Here is a 22,623-nt window from a genome sequence, read left to right on the forward strand (position 1 = left end):
GGGGCGTGTTTTTCACACAAAGGGTGGTGGGTATATAGAATAAGCTTCCAGAGGAAGCTGTAGAGGCAAGTACAGTTACAATGTTTAAAAGATATTTGGACAGTTTTGTTAAATAGGAAAGGTTTAGAGGGATATGGCCAAATGCAGGCAAATGGGACTAGCTCAGGAAGGCACCTTGGTCGGCATGGATGAGTTGGGCTGAAGGGCCAGTTGCCATACTGTGTATACGTAAGACTCTATAATATCATTTTAAATGCTATTAACGGTAAGGTGCAGGATGCGTCAGCATGATTGTGACTTTTGTACTTCAACACTGTATTTAAGGATATACAGGAAGCTTCACACAGTTATTAAGCCTGTAACATCTCAGAAGTCTTGCTTCAATTACCTTTGAATTTAATGGCATAATTTAAAAAAAAACTTGACTCACAGCAATTCCTAGAATTTATCTACTATCTTTCCTTTATTACAACTTTGTAATCTGTTGTTGTTCAACCATAATTATATAGTTTCCACACTGGGACGAGTTCAGCCTGTGCAAACCAAACTCTAATAATCAGGAGCTGAGTTGTTTTGTAAACTGAGCGATTGTACAATCACTGTCATTCTTAAGACAGGTTTTTTTTACATGCTCACAAAGAAGCTTCCAAGTTCATATTTTCATCAGTTATCAACAATGTTTTTCAAGTATCAAACCTTTTATTGCTTTCCACATAAGATATCATTTGTTGTTTCGCAATGCATATGTTATGTATTGCTGTATTTGGTACCATGTACTTAAGGAATTGGAGCAGGAGAAAGGAAGGTAAAGTTGGGGGCAGATTAAAATAAATTTGAAGGATTTTTTTTCCTTGGTAACCCATGCTTATCTGGGTGACACATCTATTTTTAAACTTGTTTACTAGCTATGGGTATCACTAATAGTGTCAGCATGTATTGTCCATCTCTAATTGTGCCTGAACTGAGGAGACACCAGGAGTCAACCACATTAGCAGGACAGCAGCCACATATCAGCCAAGTCTGATAAGGAAGGCAGATTTCCTTCCCTGACGGATATTACTGATTATCTGCTGGTTTGATGCATATCATTACCGAGAATAGCTTTTTTAAAAACTCTAAATTTAATTACCAGTTGCTATGGTGAGATTTGATGTTGTATCTCTTGATAAAGGATCCAGAATTCTGGCTGCAAGTCAAGTAACTTGAATGGAGTTTTTCCAAACGTAGAATGGAGATTCTTTTGCTAAGCAGATAATATACTATTTCATATCTACTTGTGTTAAAACGCTCTATAAAATTATTCTGATTTTAGTACTTGGTTGTCTGACCTCTGCATTAGTATATTCTGTGACAGTCACAGTGGAAGCATTAATTTTATAAACAGATGTTATTAGATTAAGCAATTGGGCAAAACTGTTGCAAATGGATCAATATACTGCCAAATGGAAGGCTAAAAGAAATAGAACAAAGTGTTTTGTAAATGGTGAAAACCAGTGATGGCCACAGGCACCTGAAACTTCATATACATTGTTTAAATGCCATGAACAGACAATGTATTCAGATGGATGGATATATAGCCCTGGTTAGATTATACCTGGAGTACTTGAAGTTCTGGGCACATTTCAGGAAGGACATACAATAGAACTTTAATCTGGCATGCTTGGGAGCAACAAACAATCTAAGGACTTTGGTGCAGGAGAAGCAGATTTTCTGGAGTATTGGATTTTATTCGTTTTAATATACACTCTTAGTCTCACATTTAGTCTCACAACTCTCTTAGTCTTCACCCTAGGAAAAAAACTATCGAAATGATTGTTGAATTCTACTTTTATTTTTGAGATGGACTTTAGCCATTGTATTTAATTTACTACAAAATTGAATGTTCAGCTCAACATTTAATTAAAACTAATAAGTATTGAATTTACAGAAGTAGCTGTTGGAGTTTCTCGCAGATATTTGGTTGAATAAAAGTCTGTAAGTCTATGTTACCTTTTTCATCCTACATAGGAAACTAATAATACTTTTTATCATTAACAGATATTTTGAAGCAATGGTCCACTTTTCCAGCATTTGGCACCCTTCTGCAATTGTAGATAATCTGCATGCTAAAGTGCTGAAGGAGGCTCTTCTGAACAGTAAATCAGCAAGTTCAGAACTTGTAAGTCTTTTGTGGAATTTAGTTTAAATAAATATAATATCTCTCCAGAAGCAAAATTAATCGTTATTAGAAAATAGCAATTTCTTTGGGTAACATTCACTGTGCTTTTATTTTTAAAAGAATGTTTCACACCATTTTTAAAATGCCAGGTAGCAGAATATCAATTTGACTAAATTGTGAGCTCTTTTGCCAAGTTTGAAAAATACAGCTCATTTCCCACTGAAGTTATGAATTGGTTTGTAGCTTACCAATCAACAAATAAATCAAGTTCTACACTGCAGTCATATCCAGTTGTAAATGGTGTTGGGCAGTTATACAATTAGAGGATGCAGCTCCAAGAACATCTCTGACCTCTGTGATGAGCCCAGCACAAGTCCCAAAGATGAAACTGGAGAGTTTGCAATCAACCAGCCAGGTGCTGAGTGGACGATTCACTTAAGTTTGCTCCTGAAGTGCCACATAACTCCTATTTCATTGTAGGGGAAAGTGTATTAGTGTGGATTCAAGATTGGTTATCACATAGAAGGCAGAGAGTCAGAACAAAGAGGTCTTTTTCAGGCTGGAAGGATGTAACTGCTTCAATTATTTGCTGTTTATATTAATGACCTGGAGGAGAGCAGAGTGTGAGGTATTCCAGGTTACACTAATGTGTGAGAGCATGTTGTGATGAGGAATTTGGACTCTGCAACAGGATATAGATAGATTGAGTGAGTGGTCAAAACTTGGCAAACTGATATTAATGTGGGAAAGTGTGAGATCATGCACTTTGATAAGAGGAATCTAAATGGAGAAAGATTGCAGATTAGCAAATTACAGAGGGACCTGGGTATTCAAGAGCACAAATTGCAAAAAGGTAGCAGGCAGGTGCAGCAACTGGTTAGGAAGTCAAATGGCTTATTGGCCTTTATTTGTAAGGGTTTGGAGTTTAGAAATAGAGAATGATTGTGCCAAAAGTACAGTGCATTGGTTAGGCCACAGCTGGATTACTGTGCACAGTTTTAGTCCCCTTATTTATGAGGGGATATATTTGCTTTGGAGGCAGTCCAAAGGAGATTCACTAAGCCATTGAGTGTGTTGTATATCATGAATGGTTAAAGAAATTAGATGTGTGTTCTTTGGAGCTTAGAAGAATGAGGAATGATCTTATTGAAACATATATGGCTCTAAATGGGCATGATGATGTGTTTCCACTAATAGGAGAATATGAAATGATGTGAAATAGTTACAAAATAAGAGGGCCATCATTTAAAACCAAGATGCATAGGAACTTCTTCTCACAAAGGATGGTGAATCTCTGGAATTATCTACCCCAGAGGGTTGTGGAGGCTAAGTCATTTGGAAGTGTTTAAAGAGTATGTAGATCACTTTTTGAAAGACCAATGAATTGAAAGCTGGGGGAACTGGCACAGAACAGGAGATCAGGACTGGAGTAGATCAGCCATGATCATATTGCATGGCAGGGCAGGCTTAAGGGGCTGAGTGACCTAACTTCTAATGTTCCTATGTTAACCATTACAGAAGCCAGTTTGCTGTCAATTCAGTTTACTCAATGTGATACCAAATGGCTGAGAGCACCAAATAAAACAAAGGCTATGGAACCTAACAACATAAGGCTATAGTGTTGAACAGTAACGTTGAACTAATTGCACCTCTAACTGAACTGTTTCGATGCTGTTTTAACATTGGCAGCTCCCTGATAATTTGGAAAATTGCTCAGGTGTATCCTGACAAAAGTATGACAAATCCAATCTGGTTAATTATCTACCTGTCAGCCAAATATCACAAGAAAGTGATTGAAGGCATTGTTGAAAGCACTAATAAGCACACTTACCAATAACCTGCTCACTAATGCTCAGTTTGGGTTTTGTGACGATTGCTCACTTTTACCATGATCACTCGGTTTTTACATGTAATAGTCAAACGTGAACAAAGGAGCTGAATTTCAAAGGTAGAAGTGACAGCATCAAGGAGCCTTTGGAAAATTGAAGTCAATGGGAATCAAGGAAAAGCTTCCTACTGACTGGAGTCATATCTCATGCAAAGAAAGACACTTGTGTTTGTTGGAGATGCATCATTTTGCCCCAGAACATCGTTTCAGGTGTTCCATAAGGCACTGTCTTTGATCTGTGCTTAACGAAAAGGACATCCTCTGTTTTATTTTCCTATCAGCTCAGAATGTGAGGCCAACATTTAATGGATTTGCCAAATTGCAGACTTCCCCAAGGTTCAGCTAACGGTAAAGTGTACACGTCACACTCTGTGTTAACCTTCAGAACCCAGAGCCCTGTATGAATGGCAAGAACTTCTATTACCTCAACGTATCCAGACAACTCACATGACTCCTTCCTTTTTCTAATCCACAGTACCTACCATGTTACAGGGACTCCATTGCCCTGCTGGATATCGCAGGATGAAAGCCATTTTCTCCTTTGTTGGCTTTTGACTCTTGTTTGTTCTCCAGCCTCTGCAGCTGAACAACTTTGCAGTGAGAACCACAATGCTGTCAGTAACTTAATTGAAATCACGCCCCTTGAGTATTAATCAATTATGGCTTTGCTATCTTGATTGTACAATTTGGCAGTCAAGGGAATAGACCCCTGGGGAAAGCAGCAAGTGGAAGAGTAGGAGAAACTGGAGGACGTGGGAGGAGCTGCAGTCACAGCAACATAAAGTGACTAGGGATGGGAACCAAATATACAGGGGATATTTAGGAAAGACAAGCAAAAAGAGGAGGGAAACACTGTGGTGTTGTTACTAAAGGAAGAAATCAATGTGATGAAAAAGGACATTGGTCCATTCAAATCGTGATGCAGAAATCAGCTAAGAATGACCAAAGGCAAAAAGCACTGGTAGCAATAGTCTGTAGGCCCCCAAAATTGGTGATGTTTAGGGATTTGAATTAAACATGAAATTAAAGATGTATGCAACTATAAACTTCGATGACTTTTAATCTTTATATAGATTTGTCAAAACAATTAACAATAATATTGTGTATGTGATTTTTTTTTTAGACCAACTAACTAGAGAACAGGTTATCCTGGACAGCTTCAATGCAATGAGAAAGGAATAGTTAAGTCTTGTGGTGCATGGTTCCTTAGTAAAGAATGACCATAATATGATAGATGAAGAGTGAAGTAGTTGAATCAGAAACTAGGGGCATTGATCTGAATGAAGGAAACCACGAAGATATGTGGCATGTTGGTTCAGGAAATTTTACTAATGGGTTGATGGTGTATAGGCAATGGATGATATTTAAAGGCAGTGTATGTGAATTACAGCATTTATTCAATCTTCTGTGGCACAAAGAAAGTTGAGAAAGATGGTTCACCCATGGCTTATGGAGGATATTAGGGATAGTATTAGATCCATGAGGAGAAGTATAACATAAAGGAAATATAAGAAATTACTGTAAAAGTGTCTATAAATATGTGATAAGAAAAATGTTAGTGGAGATTCCCTTAATCAGAAATGGGGGGGGGGGATTATGATTGATCAAAGAAATAGCAGAACAATTTTTCTAGTTCCTCAAAAGAGGACATATAATAACTCACAGCGAATCAAAGATCTAGTGAGAGGGAGGAACTGAAATAAATCAGTATTAGTAAATAAATATTGCTAGAGAAATTAATGGGGCTAAATGCTGACAAATATCCAGGCCTAATAATCTACATCTCAGAATAATAAAGGAAGTGACCCTGAAAATAATGGAGGTGTTGGATGCATCTTCCAAAATTGTTTAGACTCTAGAGCAGTTCTTTTGGATTCGAAGTTGGCAAATGTAACTCCACTATTTAAAAAAGGGAGACAAAATAACATGGAATTACAGACCAGTTAGCCTAATGTCAGAAGGGCTGAAAATGCCAAGAGTCTCTTATTAAAAAAAAATGTAATAACAGAGTACTTGGAAAGTATTAATGGAAATGGACAAAGTATCTGTGGGTTTATGAAAAGGAAATCATGCTTAATAAATCTATTTGAATTTATTGAGGATATAACTATTGGAATGGGTAAGGGAAAACCAGGAGATGCAATGTAATTGGACTTTCATAAAGTCCCATGGAAGAGGTTAGTGTGCAAGGTTAAAGTGCACAGAACTGGGGTTGATTTTTGTCAAAGATTGAGAATTGAAGGACAGGAAACAGAGTAAGAAACAGGTATTTTCCAGGCGTCCAGAGACGAGTGCCTGGGCACCAGTAAATCACAATGTATACTAATGATTTGGATGAGGGAACTAAACATAACAGTTCCAGAAGGATATGAGAGAATCTCATATAAATGGCAGACCAGATTTAGGGAAGATGTTCCTAATGGCTGGGGAGTCCTGAACCAGGGGATGCAGCCTTGGGATATAGGATATGAAATTTAAAACCAAGGTGTTTTTGTAGGCAGAAACAGATGAGCAGAAATTTTATGAAGGCTGATTGAGTGGTTGATAGTATGGGCTGAGGCATTAAATACTCTCAAAAAGGAGGTAATTATAATTCTAAAGAGGTCAAGGGATATGGGGTGAAAGCAGGAATAGGATACTGAAGTGGATGATCAGCCATGATCATATTGACTAGTGGAGAAAAAGTGAATGGCCTACTCTTATTTCAAGGGATGATACTAGAATCCATAGAATCAGAATCAGGGTTATCATCACTGACTTGTACATCATAAAATGTGTTATTTTTTGGTAGCAGTACAGTGCAAAGATACGAAATTACTATAAATTGCAAAATAAATAAATATAGTGCAGTGGGGGTGGGAGAAATAACGAAGTAGTGTTCCTGAACCGTTCAGAATCTGATGTGATGAAGGGAGGTCTTCTCTGGATGTGCTGTCAGGACCAAGTAGTTAACAGACTCTCATGAATATAACTGCTGGGAGAGAGGCCCTAAGAGTTCAAAAACTTTTTTTGAGATAGAAGTTCCAGTGTTTACAACAGGATGGGGGAAGAGAGGCTGTGACTGGCTAAAAATGCCACAGAAACAGAATGTAAGATCATTTGAAATGGAAGCAATAGGCCATTTAGGCTTTTTACACCTACTGTGCCATTCAGTTAGATTGTGACTGATCTTTTAGCCGGGTTCCATATTCCTATACTAATTCCATGAGCCTTAATATCCAAAAATCCATCACACTCTGTCTTGATGTGGCTAGGGAGGTAGTGGATGCCCTAGTTGACATCTTTCAAAATTCCATGGATTCGAGAACAGTTCCCACAGATTTGAAGGAAGCAAATATAACCCACTGTGTAAGAAAGGATGGGGGATAAAATGGAAACTGAATACCATTTAGCTTGAAATCAACAGTAGAGAACTTGCAAAAAATCTATTTATTTCTATGCTTATGTGAAGGGCCCAGATGACCTACTTATGTGTTGTGAAGGCTGATTGAGTGCTTGAGATTACAGTGAGAGACAGAGTCACTGTTCCCCCACTTCTGTCATGCTGCTGGAGGGCTATTCCGTTTTCAGTTATCAATTGCAAATGTAAACAGTGGGCTTGCACAATTAGTTGGTGTCCTGGAAAACCTGACTTGTGCTGGCTTTGCCAAAATGAATGGCTGCATTTGGTATAGTTAATTTTTGGACATTGCCTGAGAGCCAGTGGTGGAAGGCAATAAGATTATGAACTAGGGGAGTAGAGCAAACGCATGATTCACAATGGCACTGGGACTTTGATTGGACTGGGTAGCCAACAGAGCTAATGGATCTGCTGTTAAAGCTTTTTGACCCTTGTTCCTTGTGGCTCCAGTGATCTTTTGTGAGTCAGCTCTCTGATTGCTCAGAAGAGCCCTCGACCATGTCTCATCTGTTTTCTTTTTGCATCTCCGCTCTTGCCCCCTCTCCTCCTGGTCAGAGCAAGGATAGGGAGACCCTGGTTCTCATTCTCCATCCCATCAGCCTCCACATTCAATAAATCATTCTTCTCTAGGAGGCACTGTTTATTCACCACTTCATGCTAGTTCCTCTAACAGTTGCCTTTGAAGATCTCCAAATCCCCTTCAATTCCCAAATGCAAAGAACAAACGGTATGATATGTCACTGTTGCTTTATGTGGTGAGGCTCTGCAGGTAAGTACCAGCAGCTGACCAAAGTTAATCTTTTCACGATAGTCATGAACACAGCATCCCTTAATGAAAGCCAAAATTTGTCAATGCTGTAGCATGAAATTTCATGGGTAAGCAGTATTTTAAAGCTCCAACAGTGGTGCTAATGAACATCTAAATCTTTGTTCTTTCCAGTAGTTAAGTAGGTCAGCCAAATGACAGGAAGATCTAATTAGAACATAAGTTTATAGGGCCAATGTTTATTACAAATTTGACCATCAGGATTTAGAAATTTATGAATTTATGACTTGTTTTTATTGTGCCGATTTAATTATTCAAATTAGCCATTAACTCCATTTCCCCTCAAGATTGATTTAGTATTATTTTTCTATGTATGATACCATCTGTGTTCCTCTTTTATAAACGTATAACCTTTTTCCTAATCAACAATGGAATTCTTTGTTGAGTTAGATACTCATGGGGTATTTCATATTCACGACTGTGGAAATGTGACCCAGGTTGTTCAGAATATCTGGATGCACAGAAAAAGAAAGTGTTTATTTCAGTGTCAGTAGGGCTTGTATCTCAATTGCCTGCGATCTGGAGGCATGCAATTTCATTAAGTATAAAGCAACGTACTAGGGATACAAAACTGTTAAATACAAACTCTTTTTTAAAAAAAATGCTGCAATAATTGTAAAGGCATTTTTTTTATTCCGTGGGTTCTAATTTCAATTCTTGTTTAAGATCTAACCATTAATTGAAGAGTAAAAGAAGATATCTCAGCATTTATAATAAACAAAATTCACTTATTGTACACCTATAATTGTTTAATTTCTCTGTGTTAGCTGTAGTTACCAGTAAGGTAACTAAAGTGAAATTATTCTTTATAATTTCAAACATTTTTGTTAAAAAGAAGTTCTCTCTCTGCAGACAACTGCAAAACATGAAGGTAGAGCCTCCAAAATAGAAAATGGCACAACTGGTATAACAAAATCAAGCCAGGTACACAAGAACCCAGCAAATAACCAAGATAATGTGAAAATAAAAGGTCTTCAAGCTAATGTTTCCATTCCAAAGGTACACAGTTTTCCTCATTTGTGGTTATCAAAATTTATAATGAATAATGTGTGCTTTCAAACATGGTGCTGTAACAGCAACCATAATCCATATTTTCAGAAATGTGGAATGAGTAGATACCTATCATGCTCTCAAGGCAATTATTGAACTGGATCCATCTGGTATATGCTGCAGGATCTGTCATTTCATACTGAATTCCAGCAACAGAGTTCTATCTTGCTGAAACTCTACATATTTTACATTGCGCAATCTGATCTTGGATTTTATGCCAAGTTAGATATGGTACAGATTCTCATCCTTTGATTTCAGGAAGGATTGCAGGGCTGCAGATATAAACAAAATTCATTTTTAATTATTTTAATGTTTTTAAATTTTTATAGGGTTTGTTTTAGCTAGCCTCATTTTTAATTAAGTTTTTTAAATGTTTTTTTTAACTATTCATTTTATTTTCAATGGGTTTTAAAAGTCTCTGAATGGCAGAGACATTTGAAAAACTATTAAAAATTGCTTGGAGCTTTAGTAACTGGCAAAGCTTGGCCTTTGTCAAAGCTTTCAGGGGGTCTTAGTGGGTAGAGGTTGCCTTTACTGCAGCTGAAGCCATGCTGCTCCAGTCAGAGACACATCAGGTCAGCTTGGTAAGTAGTGGGCATGTGGAGACAATGATGGCATGCATGCACGAGTAAGATTCATCTCATTTTATTCTTAATATTCAGTTTTTGAGGATAAGTTGTATGTAATAAATTCTTGGACAGTGGGATTTCTGAAGCTAAGTTGCAATGTTAGGGATTCGGGAGTTACAGAATTATGTGAATATAGCAGATATTAATTCAAACAAGTCTTCAGTTCTTAATGTAAATTGCAAGCAGTAATCAGTTTGAAGTTAAAAGGACAGCTTTGTATACAAACAGCACTATCTACAGAGCACAGGCTACCACCCCACGGCAGGGGGATGGCTGCTTAAGAGATAGGATTTGTAAAGTGAAGTGACCATGAGACGTTCTCGTATGCATCAGCCAAACATAAAACAATGGGGTTATGTTAATTGGCCTACATCAAACCAGGCAACACTGGCTAAGTTATTTTATCACTATTGTGACTGAGTTTAGGGAACCTCCAGCACATCAAACATGGTCACAGGCATATTTGCTCTCCTAGTAGTTGGGATATTTGTTTACTCAGAGTCAGCCCTCACAATATTAACTTTGGGTGTCTGGGTTCTCTGTCCTCAGAAGCTTTTAGCCATCCATGTGAATTACTTTGTCCCAGCAAAGGTGTTTGAACACTCAGAGGTGTCTCCCATTGTAGATATGTAACTCCATGGAAGCATTGTCAGACTCAATATTGAAATAAACAATGTCATTGTAGCTTTTGAAATTTTATTGAATCATCTGCTGTTACCTTTGTTTTCAAGAGTATAAAAATGATGTACTTTGGGAGACTCTACTGGGAGGGCCTCCAGGAGAATGTCTGCTTGTCATGATGAATAAAGACTTTTATACAACCAGCTTCAGTGTCTCTCCAGTGACTCAGTTCATGGTCACAACAGCAGCAACCATCTGGGCAAGCAATGCCACCACACAGGTGCTAATAGTACCTCTGCACAGATGGTGGAGGTTGTTGTGTAGCTAATATTATGTGTAATTAATAGTATTTATAGGTATTGAAAATAAATTTTATTTTGCTTTCTGTGATCCATCAGCAGTATTATATCTTGTAGCACTACTTAATGAATATCTAATGCCTACCTATTATGAATCAGTCACTTTCCAGCATTAGAGTGCTGGGCCTGAGAGCAACACCAGGTGGTTAGTATGGGCACTGTGTCATGTTTAATAAAAGAAATAGATTTGAAAATGGGCTACTGTTCATCATTCTTCCCAAATGAACAACTGCATGATGAGGAAGGTGATTCATTTATTTCCTGCTTTGGACTGTTAAACTTTCCACACAAATGGCCAGCATTCTCCTGGTCTCTATTTTCTGGGTAACTATCTTGGATACCAAATGACCTGGTGTCTAGTTTTCCACAGAGCAAAAACCTATGAAATTCATGCAGGTTCCCAACAATTAATTATCAGCTCCAGCTATTTCTTATGAGGATATAAATTGGGAGGAAGAATAAGCCAACCAGCTCCTCAAGTCTGCTTCACCATTTCACAAGGTCATGGCTGATTTGTTTGTATTCACAACTCTACATTTCCGTCCACCTTGTTAAGCTTTCACCTTGTTAATTATTAAGTGTCTAGCTACCTCTGCCTTAAAAATATTCAACAACTGAACATCCCCTGCCCTTTGAGAAAGAGAGTTCCAAAGCTTCATGACTTTTTTACTCTTCTAAACTCCAGCGGATACAATTTGTTCAACCTTTCCTTGTTAAACAACCTGACAGTTCATGCTATTTGTCCAGTAAGCCATCTCTAAACTACTCCTGACATTTTAACATCCATCCTTAAATAAGGAAACTAATATTGTACACAATAATCTAGATGTGGTTTTACCATTGATCTGAATAACTGAAGTATAATCTCTGCTATTGTATTCAATTCCCCTAGCAATAAATGAAAATTCTCTTAGCTTTCCTAGTTACATGTGTACCTGCATTCTAGCCTTTAGCAAATCTTGCTCATGGGTACCTCAAAACTCTGCAATCTGTCAACATTAAGACACTATGTTTTTTTTTACTTTTCCTGCCAAAATGGACACTTCCCCACATTATACACCATTTGCCAGATCTTTGCCCACTTAATCTTTCTGTTTACCTTTTGGAGCCTCCTTATATCCTTTTCACTTCTCACCTCTCTTTGTAACATCAGCAAATTTAGCAATAATGCTTCCAATCTCTTCATGCAAGTCATCTATATAAATTGTAAGTGATTGAAGTCCCAGCATTGATCCCAGTGGCACACCACTTGTAATAACTTGCCAATTAGAAAATGACCCATATTATCTGTTTCCTGTTAACCTAAATCGAAAATGTACTATTCAAACAAATGTTGAATCTGGAGAAAAAAACTCCATTGAGCAACAGCCAGTGCTTTTTGCTTCGTTAACATAGTTCATAACTAAGCAGATTGGTATTTATGTCACTAGTTTGGCACTCAAAACTCATGGCAAGATGGGAAGTTGAATGATATTTTTTGGGCTGGCTACAGATAAGATCATTTTTTAAAAAAACAGCTTTTCAATTTCACACCATAAAGAGAAGAAACTTGGTCCCCACCCTACCTAGTATAAATGTAATTACAGTTCCTCATTACTTAAATAACTTGGAGCTTGATAGCAGGTGAAGGGCAATTAATTCCATTAATGTTATTCTTCACTTAAAAATTATTTTAAAAAATAGCATGGTACTTTCAACTTGTGTGATTTGTTCTTGGAACTTCTAGGTGAATTTATGTCTTTTACAAGCATCAATGGAAGAACCTCCAACCTTCATCACAAACAAGAACATAACACAGGTTTCTCTGGTTGCATTGTGTTTTGACAGAATTTCTACCCAAATTCTGATCAACAGGTAAATGATTAAATCTTTGTTTTTCGGAAATGCTGCTTCAAGCCTTTAAGGGTACATTGTTAAGGCTAATTGCAGACATTGGGACAGATTGCACTGATAACTAGCTGGCGATTCTGAAAAGTGGAGAGATACAGAATATGCTGGTAGTCAGAAGGTGGAGCATCTGATCTCCTACTCTGCTGGACTAAGCACCAAATCCAGAGGCAGTTCCATAAAATATTGCACCGAGGGGCTAGATACACTTCATAGCTGCCCCTTCCTTTTCTGTTGGACATGGCTGGCACATCTAACGGAGCCCCATTATAGTCATTGCTAAAAATATAGCCCATTTTGTTGGCTAAAGCTGGAGAATTTTTTAAACTGCGAAAGAGTTTCAAAAAAAGACCATGGAGGGTCTCAATCTAAAACATCTGTTAGGGATTATTCTGTAGTTACGAAATTATTGATGGCAGATATTAATTAAATTGTAAACAGGTTTTATTTCCTGAAGACTGGTTCTCATTTTAATCAATATCTGCTATCCATGATTTTGTAACACCAGAATAATCCCCGATTCCTTTGCCCACCACTGATACTACTCGACCTGCTGAGTTCCTCCAACAGTTTGTTTTTTGCTTCAAATTCCACCATCTGCAGTCTATTGTGGATCAGGAAATTGGTTCAAAAAATGTAAATTTTAACTTGAGGATTCCAAAGATGTAACTTATTTCTTGATGATTTTTCTGTTTAGTAAATATTTTAACCAGTACTTATATTATGTTGTTTTATACTAATTTTAATGCCATCATTAATGCTTCATCCTTTGAAATGGCTCTTCTTCTACTAGAATGTGCTTATAAAGTATGTGGATAGTAATACGCTCATTTTTCGAACATTTGTATCCTTTGGGAGGTAATCACTTATTAAATTATGTTATTAGTGTATGAACAGCATTTGTTATTGTTCAAAGATTTTTCACAACCAGATAGATAACCTCCCTAAAAATAGGATTAAGTTGTGCTTGGTTCAAACTATAGTGGTTTATTAATCTTGACATTTCTAATATACAAAGCATTCACTTTATTAATTAATAAAATATTCTCTCAAGTTGTTAATATGTGCAAGTTGATTAATGTAAATCCTGCAAAAGAACTGGGCAGCTCTACATCAAACCTTAAACCTTACTGTTTAGAGCAGTAAATATATGTTTGATTTATGATTTTGTGTGTATGTGTGTGTGTTTGCATGTAAATATTTGGATAACCTTTAGTATGACTGAATCTTCTCTTCTACAACTGTTTCTAATAGGGGTATAGTAGAAGATGGAAGCAACAATCCAGATGTAGGCAGAGTATCTGTTGCATTTGATAAGTATGTGAATGCAAGTAAAATGCAGCCACAGTCATCTGGCTCTCTTAGGTCAAATGCAGGAGCAGAGAGGGGAAAGGAATTGGCTGCCAAGCTCAATGTCCATCGAATACATGGCCAGTTAAGAGGTCTTAGTGCAACAGGTGAGGTGGTTGTTATTCGGAAATTGTTTAAATAAGCATGCTCATTTATCAATATATTAATCTGATAAAAGTTTAAATTAAAGATGGTGGTACTACTATATATAAATGTTTTAAAATTACTTTTAAATGTTCTTTTTTATAATAAAGCTCATTTGGTGTCAGTTCCATTCTTGTTACTGAAAGATGGAAGAAATGTTGAATATGTTAAATTTAACTCTTCTGAAGGGCAGTCCTGCATTACCCATACAAAGATCTGGTCTAGATAGCTGATCTTATCCAGAACATTATTTCAGTCAATATAATGGTCACCAATCCTGTTTAGCTGTTCAGTGAGGCTTACTGGAAAGCCCATGTACGAATGTCCCATGAACAGAATTGAGCCAATCGTTAATGAGCTTCATCATGAAATACTGATTGCTTAAACTTTTGCTTGAAATATGGCAAATTAAATCAAAATTTCCAGTTAAAAACCTAAAGGAACAAAATAAATTTCTAACCTTGACAAAACAATTGCTGTCAAATAGTGACTCTAGATGTGAGGCAAAAATGGCCCTCTCTAATTCCACTAGAAAAAGAAAAGTTTTCTATTCAGATATTATTTCAACAGGCAAAGAATAAAAAAGTATTTTGTATTGATTAGATTGTAATATGTTTATCTGAATGTTGGTTATATATAATAGTATTTGTATAAATTATAAGTAATTGCTCTGTAATGGTAGGTTTGATTTGTTTTAATTCTTAGTAATTTAGAACTAGTGGGATGAGAAAGATTGCTGACAGAACGGCCAGCAGCTTTACTTGAGCAATACCACAGATGAATGTTGGGAGAGAGATAAAGAAGAGAAAATACAACAATAGAGATTTGAAAAGAAATATGAAAATAAACTGCATGGGATATTAATATTTGTACTCAAATGAGATGGAAATGGGTGGTCAAGAGTCCTTTAGAATATAAGAAAAAGAAGTATGCCACATGGTCCCATGAGCCTACTTCATTTAATAAAATCGTGGCTGATTTTATTAAATGAAGACTCAAGTCCATGCTTGGACCTGACTCCCACATCCTGCGTTTCCCTTCGTGTCCAAAAATCCCAATTTCAGCTGTGAATATACTCAAAAACTGAACGCGCATCCACAGCCCTCTGATAAGAGAATTCCACTCAATGAAATTTCTCCTCTGCTCCATTCTTGTGCTAAGATGTTTGATTCTGATTTTTTTCAGACAGATAAAAAATTAAAAACTTCTTGGCATACTTGTCAACCCCTTTTTAAGAATCTTATGAGATTATGTTAACCTCCAGTGAATGTAGTCCAGTCTTAGTACATTTTTTCTCAGAGGACAGTGCCTTCATCTTAAGAATTAATATAGTGAATATTTGTTGCACTAAAAAACAGACATGGATAGTACAGGAAATGAAAAGAAGAACCTGAGAGACTAGTTGGATTAAAAAAAATCTGAAGAATAGAAGGAAACCTGATATAACAAAGAATCTAACAAAAAAACAAGGGTTGGAACTCTCTCACATTAGCACATGCAGAAGTCCAGTTTAAGGATAAAACACTTGGCCCATTGAGTCTGCTCCAGCATTCGATCATGATGGTGATTTATTTTTCCTTCTCAACCCCTTTCTCCTGCCTTCTCCCTGTAACCTATGACACCCTTAGTAATCAAGAACCTATCAACCTCTGCTTTAAATATACCCAATGACTTGGCCTCCACAGCCGTCTGTGGCATTGAATTCCACAGATTCGCCAACCTCTGGCTAAAGAAATTCCTCCTCACCTCTGTTCTAAAGGAATGTCTTTCTATTCTCAGGCTGTGCCCTCTGTCGTAGACTCTCCCACTACTAGAAACATCCTCTCCACATCCACTCTATCTAGGCCTTTCAATATTCGGTAGGTTTCACTGAGATCCCCCCTCATCCTTCTAAACTTCAGCGAGAACAAGCCCAGAGCCATCAAGTGCTCCCCATACATTAACCCTTTTGTTCCCAGGATCATTCTTGTAAGCTGCCTCTGCACCATCTCCAACACCAGCACATCCTTCCTTAGATATGGGGCCCAAAACTGCTCACAATACCCCAAATGTGGTCTGACCAATGCCTTATAAAGCTTCAGCATTACATCCTTGCTTTTATATTCTAGTCCTCTCGAAATGAATGCTAACATTGCATTTGCCTTCTCTACTACCGACTGAACCTGCAGGTTAACCTTTAGCGAATCCTGCACTAGGACTCCCAAGTCCCTTTGCACCTCCGATTTCTGAATTCTCTCCCCGTTTAGAAAATAGTCTACGCCTTTTATTCCTTCTACCAAAGTGCATGACCATACATTCCCCTACGCTGTATTCCATCAGCCACTCCTTTGCCCATTCTCCCAACATGTCCAAGTCCTTCTGCAGACTCCCTGCTTCCTCAACACTACCTGGCCCTCCACCTACTTTGTATTATCTGCAAACGTTGCTACAAAGCCATCAATTTCGTCATCCAGATTATTAGCATATAACATGAAAAGTAGCAGACCCAACACCAATCCCTGCGGAACACAACTAGTAATCAGCAGCCAACCAGAAAAGGCCCCCTTTGTTCCCACTCTTTGCCTTCTGCCAGTCAGCCAGTCTTCTATCCATGCAAGTAACTTTCCCTTAATACCATGGCCTCCTATCTGGTTTCGCAGTGTCATGTGCAGCTCCTTGTCAAAGGCCTTCTGAAAATCCATGTAAACATCCACTGACTCTCCTTTGTCTATCCTGCCTGTTACTTCCTCAAAGAATTCCAACAGATTTGTCAGGCAAGATTTCCCCTTAAGATTTCCATGCTGACTTCGGCCTATTTTATCATGTGCTTCCAAGTACCCCTGAAACCTCATCCTTAGCATGAGATTTTGGGGTACTTGGATCCAGGACCTCCTTGCTTCCAGACAGGGTTTTTAAGGAAGTAAATGATGAAATTAACTTTTTTCCGAAGTGCTCTCAAATTTGATGAGATGCACCAATGTAGATTTGTAAAGAGTGGATCATATCTAATGAAATTTACCAAATTTTTTGAGCAAGCAATTTAGTCTTATTGGACAGGAGAATGATTATTATTTGTATCGACCTCTGGGGGCATTTGATAAGGTTTCACATCAGGAACTGTTAGCTAAAATTAAAGTTCATGGAATTGACGTCATTAATAATATCATTAGGAACTTAAATAGGTAATGAAAGATAAGTAGTTGGAATAATGATCTTGTAGTTTAAATGGAAGAAAGCAACTCATAATGGCCCTAAAAATGTAAGCTTAAACCCCATCCAATCATTACATTTACTCTTGCTTTAGGGGACCACAAATTCAAGTTTGGTGATGATGAAAAGATTAGTGGTATAGAAAGTAGCATAGTCAGGAGAATTAAAATCATGAAAAGATACCAGATGCATTTCAGGATAGGTAAGTGTAAAGTATTCATGTCATATCAAAAAAGAATAGATCAGACTATTTTTAACTGATGGAAAGATAGGGATTTTAGACTGTGCACAGATACATTGCTTTGCTAATGTTATTTTCTGCCTTTATTTAAAGACTTAGGAACATGTGCAATTACTGCCATCCCATTCGAGAAGTCAAAAGTTCTTTTCACATTAGAAGAACTGGAGGATTTTACTTTTACAGATGACACTGAACATATTAAATCTACTGAGGGAACCAAACCTCCTCAATATGTAGAGAAGTGGGGCTGGATAATGTTTGAATGTGGTATTGAAAATTTAACCATAAAAGGTATGCTCCTTTGCTTTTTTTGTGCAGCTCTCAACAAATATATTACTCCATAGAATTTGAATTTCATTTCTTGATTGTCATTATGCTGTAATAGTTGCTTTAAATTATTACACTCAATTGTGGGCTCAGCAACAGGAAAAAATATTATTACACTGGCATGTCATCAATAAAGCATTTTTTTTTAGAATTCCTGGACAGTATTGTTAGAATGTGTATAAATATGTGGCGTAAAATGCTTTGTATTTAAAATATTTTCATCACTATATTACAGCTTTTTGGTAGGTTTGTAATACCACATAATGTCATTTAAATGGTGTGCAAAAGAGACTTGCTGACAATTATAAGCATCAAGTATATCTACTTTAAATTGCTAGAAGGATCTGCCATTACAAGTGTCTTTCAATTTCAGAGTCAGAGCAACCAGTACAAGGGAGTTCATCCTCAGCCCTAGGTTTCCAGACAATGCCATTCCACCATCAGGGTTCATCTGTGGCTGAGTTGTTTGTGCGTTATTCAGTATTAAGCTGGCTTTGTGCTGATTCCTTTTTAACTGATTTGTTCATTAAGCTATGGGAATCTTGATTTTGTCGCATATAAGATAATTCATCCTCTTCTAAGCAGGTAGCTTTCATTTTTCATTAAATGCACTTCAAACCATAATGTTTTTGAAATGTTGGAGTTAATTTATTAAGCTGATAATCAAAATACTACCAAGAAATAAAACTTTAAGACACGCCTGATGGTTGGGAACTGAAACACATTGTAAATCTGAGCTCAGTATTTCAAATATTATAAATCTTAGGTATCCTTGCAAATTGCATCTTTTCCTTTCATCCTAATCATGACAATTCAGGCATTTTTGTTTTACTGTAATATTAGGTTAAAATACAACAATGCAGGAAAGATTTTATGTGAAGCTGAATAACTTTTTTTAATTATAAGCATTTGATTCTCTATCATTTACCATCATTTTATTACATCAGTCAACAGGAACCCTTTTGAAAAAGATAGTCAGGTTATTGTTGCAGTGTGCTTCACTAGTTAGATTCTTTTTTCTTGTCTTTCAGCACAAAAGTGGTTTGCCTGTAAGTTGTTTGAAGTGAGTACTGATAATGAGACATCCAGGGTCTTGCTGAATAATGGACCAGAAATTTCATTAACCAATGAGATTTAATGAGTGATAGAGAAAGACATGGGGTGGAATTGTTTCAGGACCAGAAAGAGAAATCAATATGGGGAAAAAAATGGGAGCAACAAAAAAAACATAAGAATTAAAAAGGCAAAGTATGAAGAAAACCAGTTAAGAAGAAACAGCTTATTATCTATACAAAAGAGACTCCACAACTTAAATGGTTTCCTTTCTTGGCCTTCATGGTTGATTGCCTTTGCTGTTACCTTTTTAATCAGGCAATTTGTGTATTTCCATTGTTCAATTTCAGAGCTAACTTTTCAGTGACAACTATAATTGTCCTTTAATGCGCCAGTGCAACAATTTCATGGAACACAGACTGGTGATGAGCTGCCTTTCTTTTGTATGGGTAATAATTGTGATGCAAATCATCCAACAATTTATGGCTATTGCATTTCTAGATATTCTTTCCATTCCACACATTGTTGAATGATCCGGACGCTAATAACGCTGAGTGCAAATACACCATTATTTTGACAAATAAATGTTTGTTAATATTTAGACAAATATCTTCCTTTTACATGACTTTTTCCTTCAATGAGTCTTGAGGCAGTGTGTAATGGCATGTCTTTTAATGAAGTTTTATTAACTTATTGCTTCATGTTAAAATTAGCACTTAGTTTGGGGTCAGTCTCAGATTAAAAATGCAGTTTTTTTGACAATTTGTATTGGGCTATCCTAACATAGCTTGTTTTGTTACAGTTCAGGTCAGAAAATTGTAGTTGGAGCTGGAGTATTTCCCAAGTCTGGAAAATTCATTTTCTGAAAAGAAAGTTGTGATGTAGATGATGATGTCTTTCTGTATTTATTTTCCATCTGACAGGAAACCATACTCCAGACCTGCCCCCTATGCTTTTCTGAACACGTATATATTTTAGATACTCTGCATGCTGTTATATTGCACAAACATACTTTTATCACATGATTTTGGCAGGTAATGATAACACTACTTTCGGCCACTCTTGTGTGGTGGCTGAACTCTCTCTCTTCTCCCTTTAGTTTTACCCCAGGTCTTTTTGTCCAGAGTGCTTTTAAATTAGTTTGTAGCAGCTTCTGGTTCATTGATTAAAGAAAGAATTACTTGGCCTTCATTATCATTTCCTTCTGCATATAACAATACTATCAACCTGTCCCTTCTGTCTTCCAGGTAATGTAAATAGTAACTGTAGTAGTTGGTATTGGTTGCAAGGAACTGTGCACTTTTCTGCCATATGGACCTGTGCAGCATAATAATATCTAACTCGTTTATTCTGATACCAAGATCCTCATGGGGTGGTGGGAGATTGAAATGCTTTTGCTCCCAAAAATAAAAATCCACTTAAGCCTTACACCGACATGGGAGAGTGATGATGATACCAAATCTTGTCTTATCTTATCTTAAATACTTAATTTTTTTTGAATTATATTGCCACATTAGAACTATGTGGTGTTGGACAGCACGTTCAAGGAAGAAATGGGGGCTAGGAACCCACAGGACATGGTAAAAATTAAATTGTTTGGGTTATGATACAAAACAGTTAAAGTGGAAGACAGTTGCAGAAGTGTTTAGGAAGAAACTAGATGGGGGGAGAAAAATAATCAAGATATGATGAAATGACTTACAGAACAGACTGAAATAGGTCTGTCGAATTGCCCTACTTAGGGAGGAGGTAGAAGCAGCTTGTTAAGGTATTGTGAGGTTGGACCACAATATTTTAACGAGCTGCTTCTGCATCCTCCCAAAGCAGGGCTAGTGATAAGTTCTCCAGAGGAGATGATATCAGTAATAGAGTCATAGAGTTTTATAGCACAGAAACAGGACCTTCAGTCTAAGTCGTCCACAATGACCAAGTTGCCTACCTGAGTTGGTCCCATTTGCCTGCATTTGGCCCATATTTCTCAACCTTTCCTATCCTTGTACCTGACCAAATGTAAACGTTGTAATTGTTAATGGTCTGAGAAAAAAGAGTTTGGTCAACTCTTGCATGATGATGTGCCAGAGAATTGGCATTTAAACTCCATGTGGCAAAAATCTGTTTGCCTGACAGCAACTAAAAGCAGCCATGACACCAGCTTTAGTAACACAATTCAGGTTGTCTCTTAATGCGCCAGGTGGGTGAAAGTGAGCGAGGAGAGTAGAAAAGTTGAATTGGTTGATGCCATGCTGTGAGTTTTAATTGAAAGGTGATAAGAGGCCAGGGAGAGAGTCCAGGTGCATGGGGAATTTTGAGGATACAGGAAAGGGTGCATGGTCATCGTGTGAAATCTCCCAGACAAAGAAGCAGATATGGATGTTAAAGTGGAGGATGTGCTCAATGTTATATCAAGTTTGAAAATAGTAAAAGGGAAAAGCCTACTTGGTTGCAACAGTAAATTTGATTTAAATGAGAAATCTGAAAACTTTTTTGTGTATATTTTTGAGGTGATGCCAACTATTGTTACTGTACTTGGATTCTTAGGAGGAAGACAGTCAGGAGCTGTTCTGTACAATGTTTTGGGGGTCCTTGGAAAATCGAACACAGCAGAAAGAAATGGGATGCTAAAGTCAGGTGACAGTACTGGCTCTCCAACTGGCAGTGGCTATAGTACAGATGTATCGGAAGATAACCTGCCTCGTGATGATAAAAGTCCAACTTCAGACAACAATGGGAATTCAGCATCTGACGATCAGGTAAAAAGATAAATATACTGGATAAATGCATTGTAGATACTTTAAAGATCAGATCATAGTTCTGTGTTTAGTACAGAACTTTCAGAAGTTCATAGTGTATACAATGTGACTGCATTTGCAGGTTATCAGTACATCCATTCCATGTGTATAGTTATGGACCACAAAGGGATGTGCATTCTTAAAGATTGACCATGAGGTGTAAAAGATTGGAATGTCAATTAATGCAATTGTGTCAACCAACACATGAAATGCTGGAGGAATTTAGTAGATCAGGCAGGATCGAGGGAGGGAAATGAACAGTCAACATTTTATTATCCTACTGCCCAGAAACAGACAACATAACATTCAAAGTGACATGCTCTTCATTACCTTGGTTCTCAAAATGCCAGTGAAAAGCTAAGATCCACAAAAGGCAGTCAAAGAGCCAGCAAGGTAAAGCTCAAGCTGGGACTACAAAAGCCTTGATGAAGCTACAGAAGAAGCGAAACTGGATTCACCTGCAGTCCCACCCTGACCCTAAAGTCAAAGAACCTGACCCTAATGCCAAAGACCCTGACCCTAACCCTAAAGTCTAAGACCCTAACCCTAAAGTCTAAGACCCTAACCCTAAAGTCAAAGATCCTGACCCTAACTAACCTTAATGTCTAAGGCCCTCACCCTAACCCTAAAGCCCTGATCAAGCTACAGAAGAAGAAGCAAAAATGGATTCCCTGATGAAGCAACAGAAGAAGCAAAACTGGATTTGCCCGCA

At 37.3% G+C, this 22,623-nt stretch overlaps 1 protein-coding gene across 5 annotated transcripts in view; it reads left to right on the forward strand.

Moving 5' to 3' along the window:
• The window catches only part of kiaa1109 (KIAA1109 ortholog), a 285,307-nt gene that overhangs the window by 139,380 nt on the left and 123,304 nt on the right, over positions 1-22,623 (forward strand). For all 5 annotated transcript variants that reach the window (XM_052035089.1, XM_052035112.1, XM_052035104.1 and 2 more), the window contains exons 32-37: positions 2,038-2,158; positions 9,125-9,271; positions 12,658-12,785; positions 14,073-14,275; positions 17,836-18,033; positions 21,661-21,872. In XM_052035089.1, coding sequence (XP_051891049.1) covers positions 2,038-2,158; positions 9,125-9,271; positions 12,658-12,785; positions 14,073-14,275; positions 17,836-18,033; positions 21,661-21,872 — 1,009 coding nt within the window. The remainder of the gene's footprint in view (positions 1-2,037; positions 2,159-9,124; positions 9,272-12,657; positions 12,786-14,072; positions 14,276-17,835; positions 18,034-21,660; positions 21,873-22,623) is intronic.

The sequence above is a fragment of the Pristis pectinata genome, chromosome 2 (assembly GCF_009764475.1).
Source record: "Pristis pectinata isolate sPriPec2 chromosome 2, sPriPec2.1.pri, whole genome shotgun sequence".
In the NCBI taxonomy this organism is placed as follows: Eukaryota; Metazoa; Chordata; class Chondrichthyes; order Rhinopristiformes; family Pristidae; genus Pristis; species Pristis pectinata.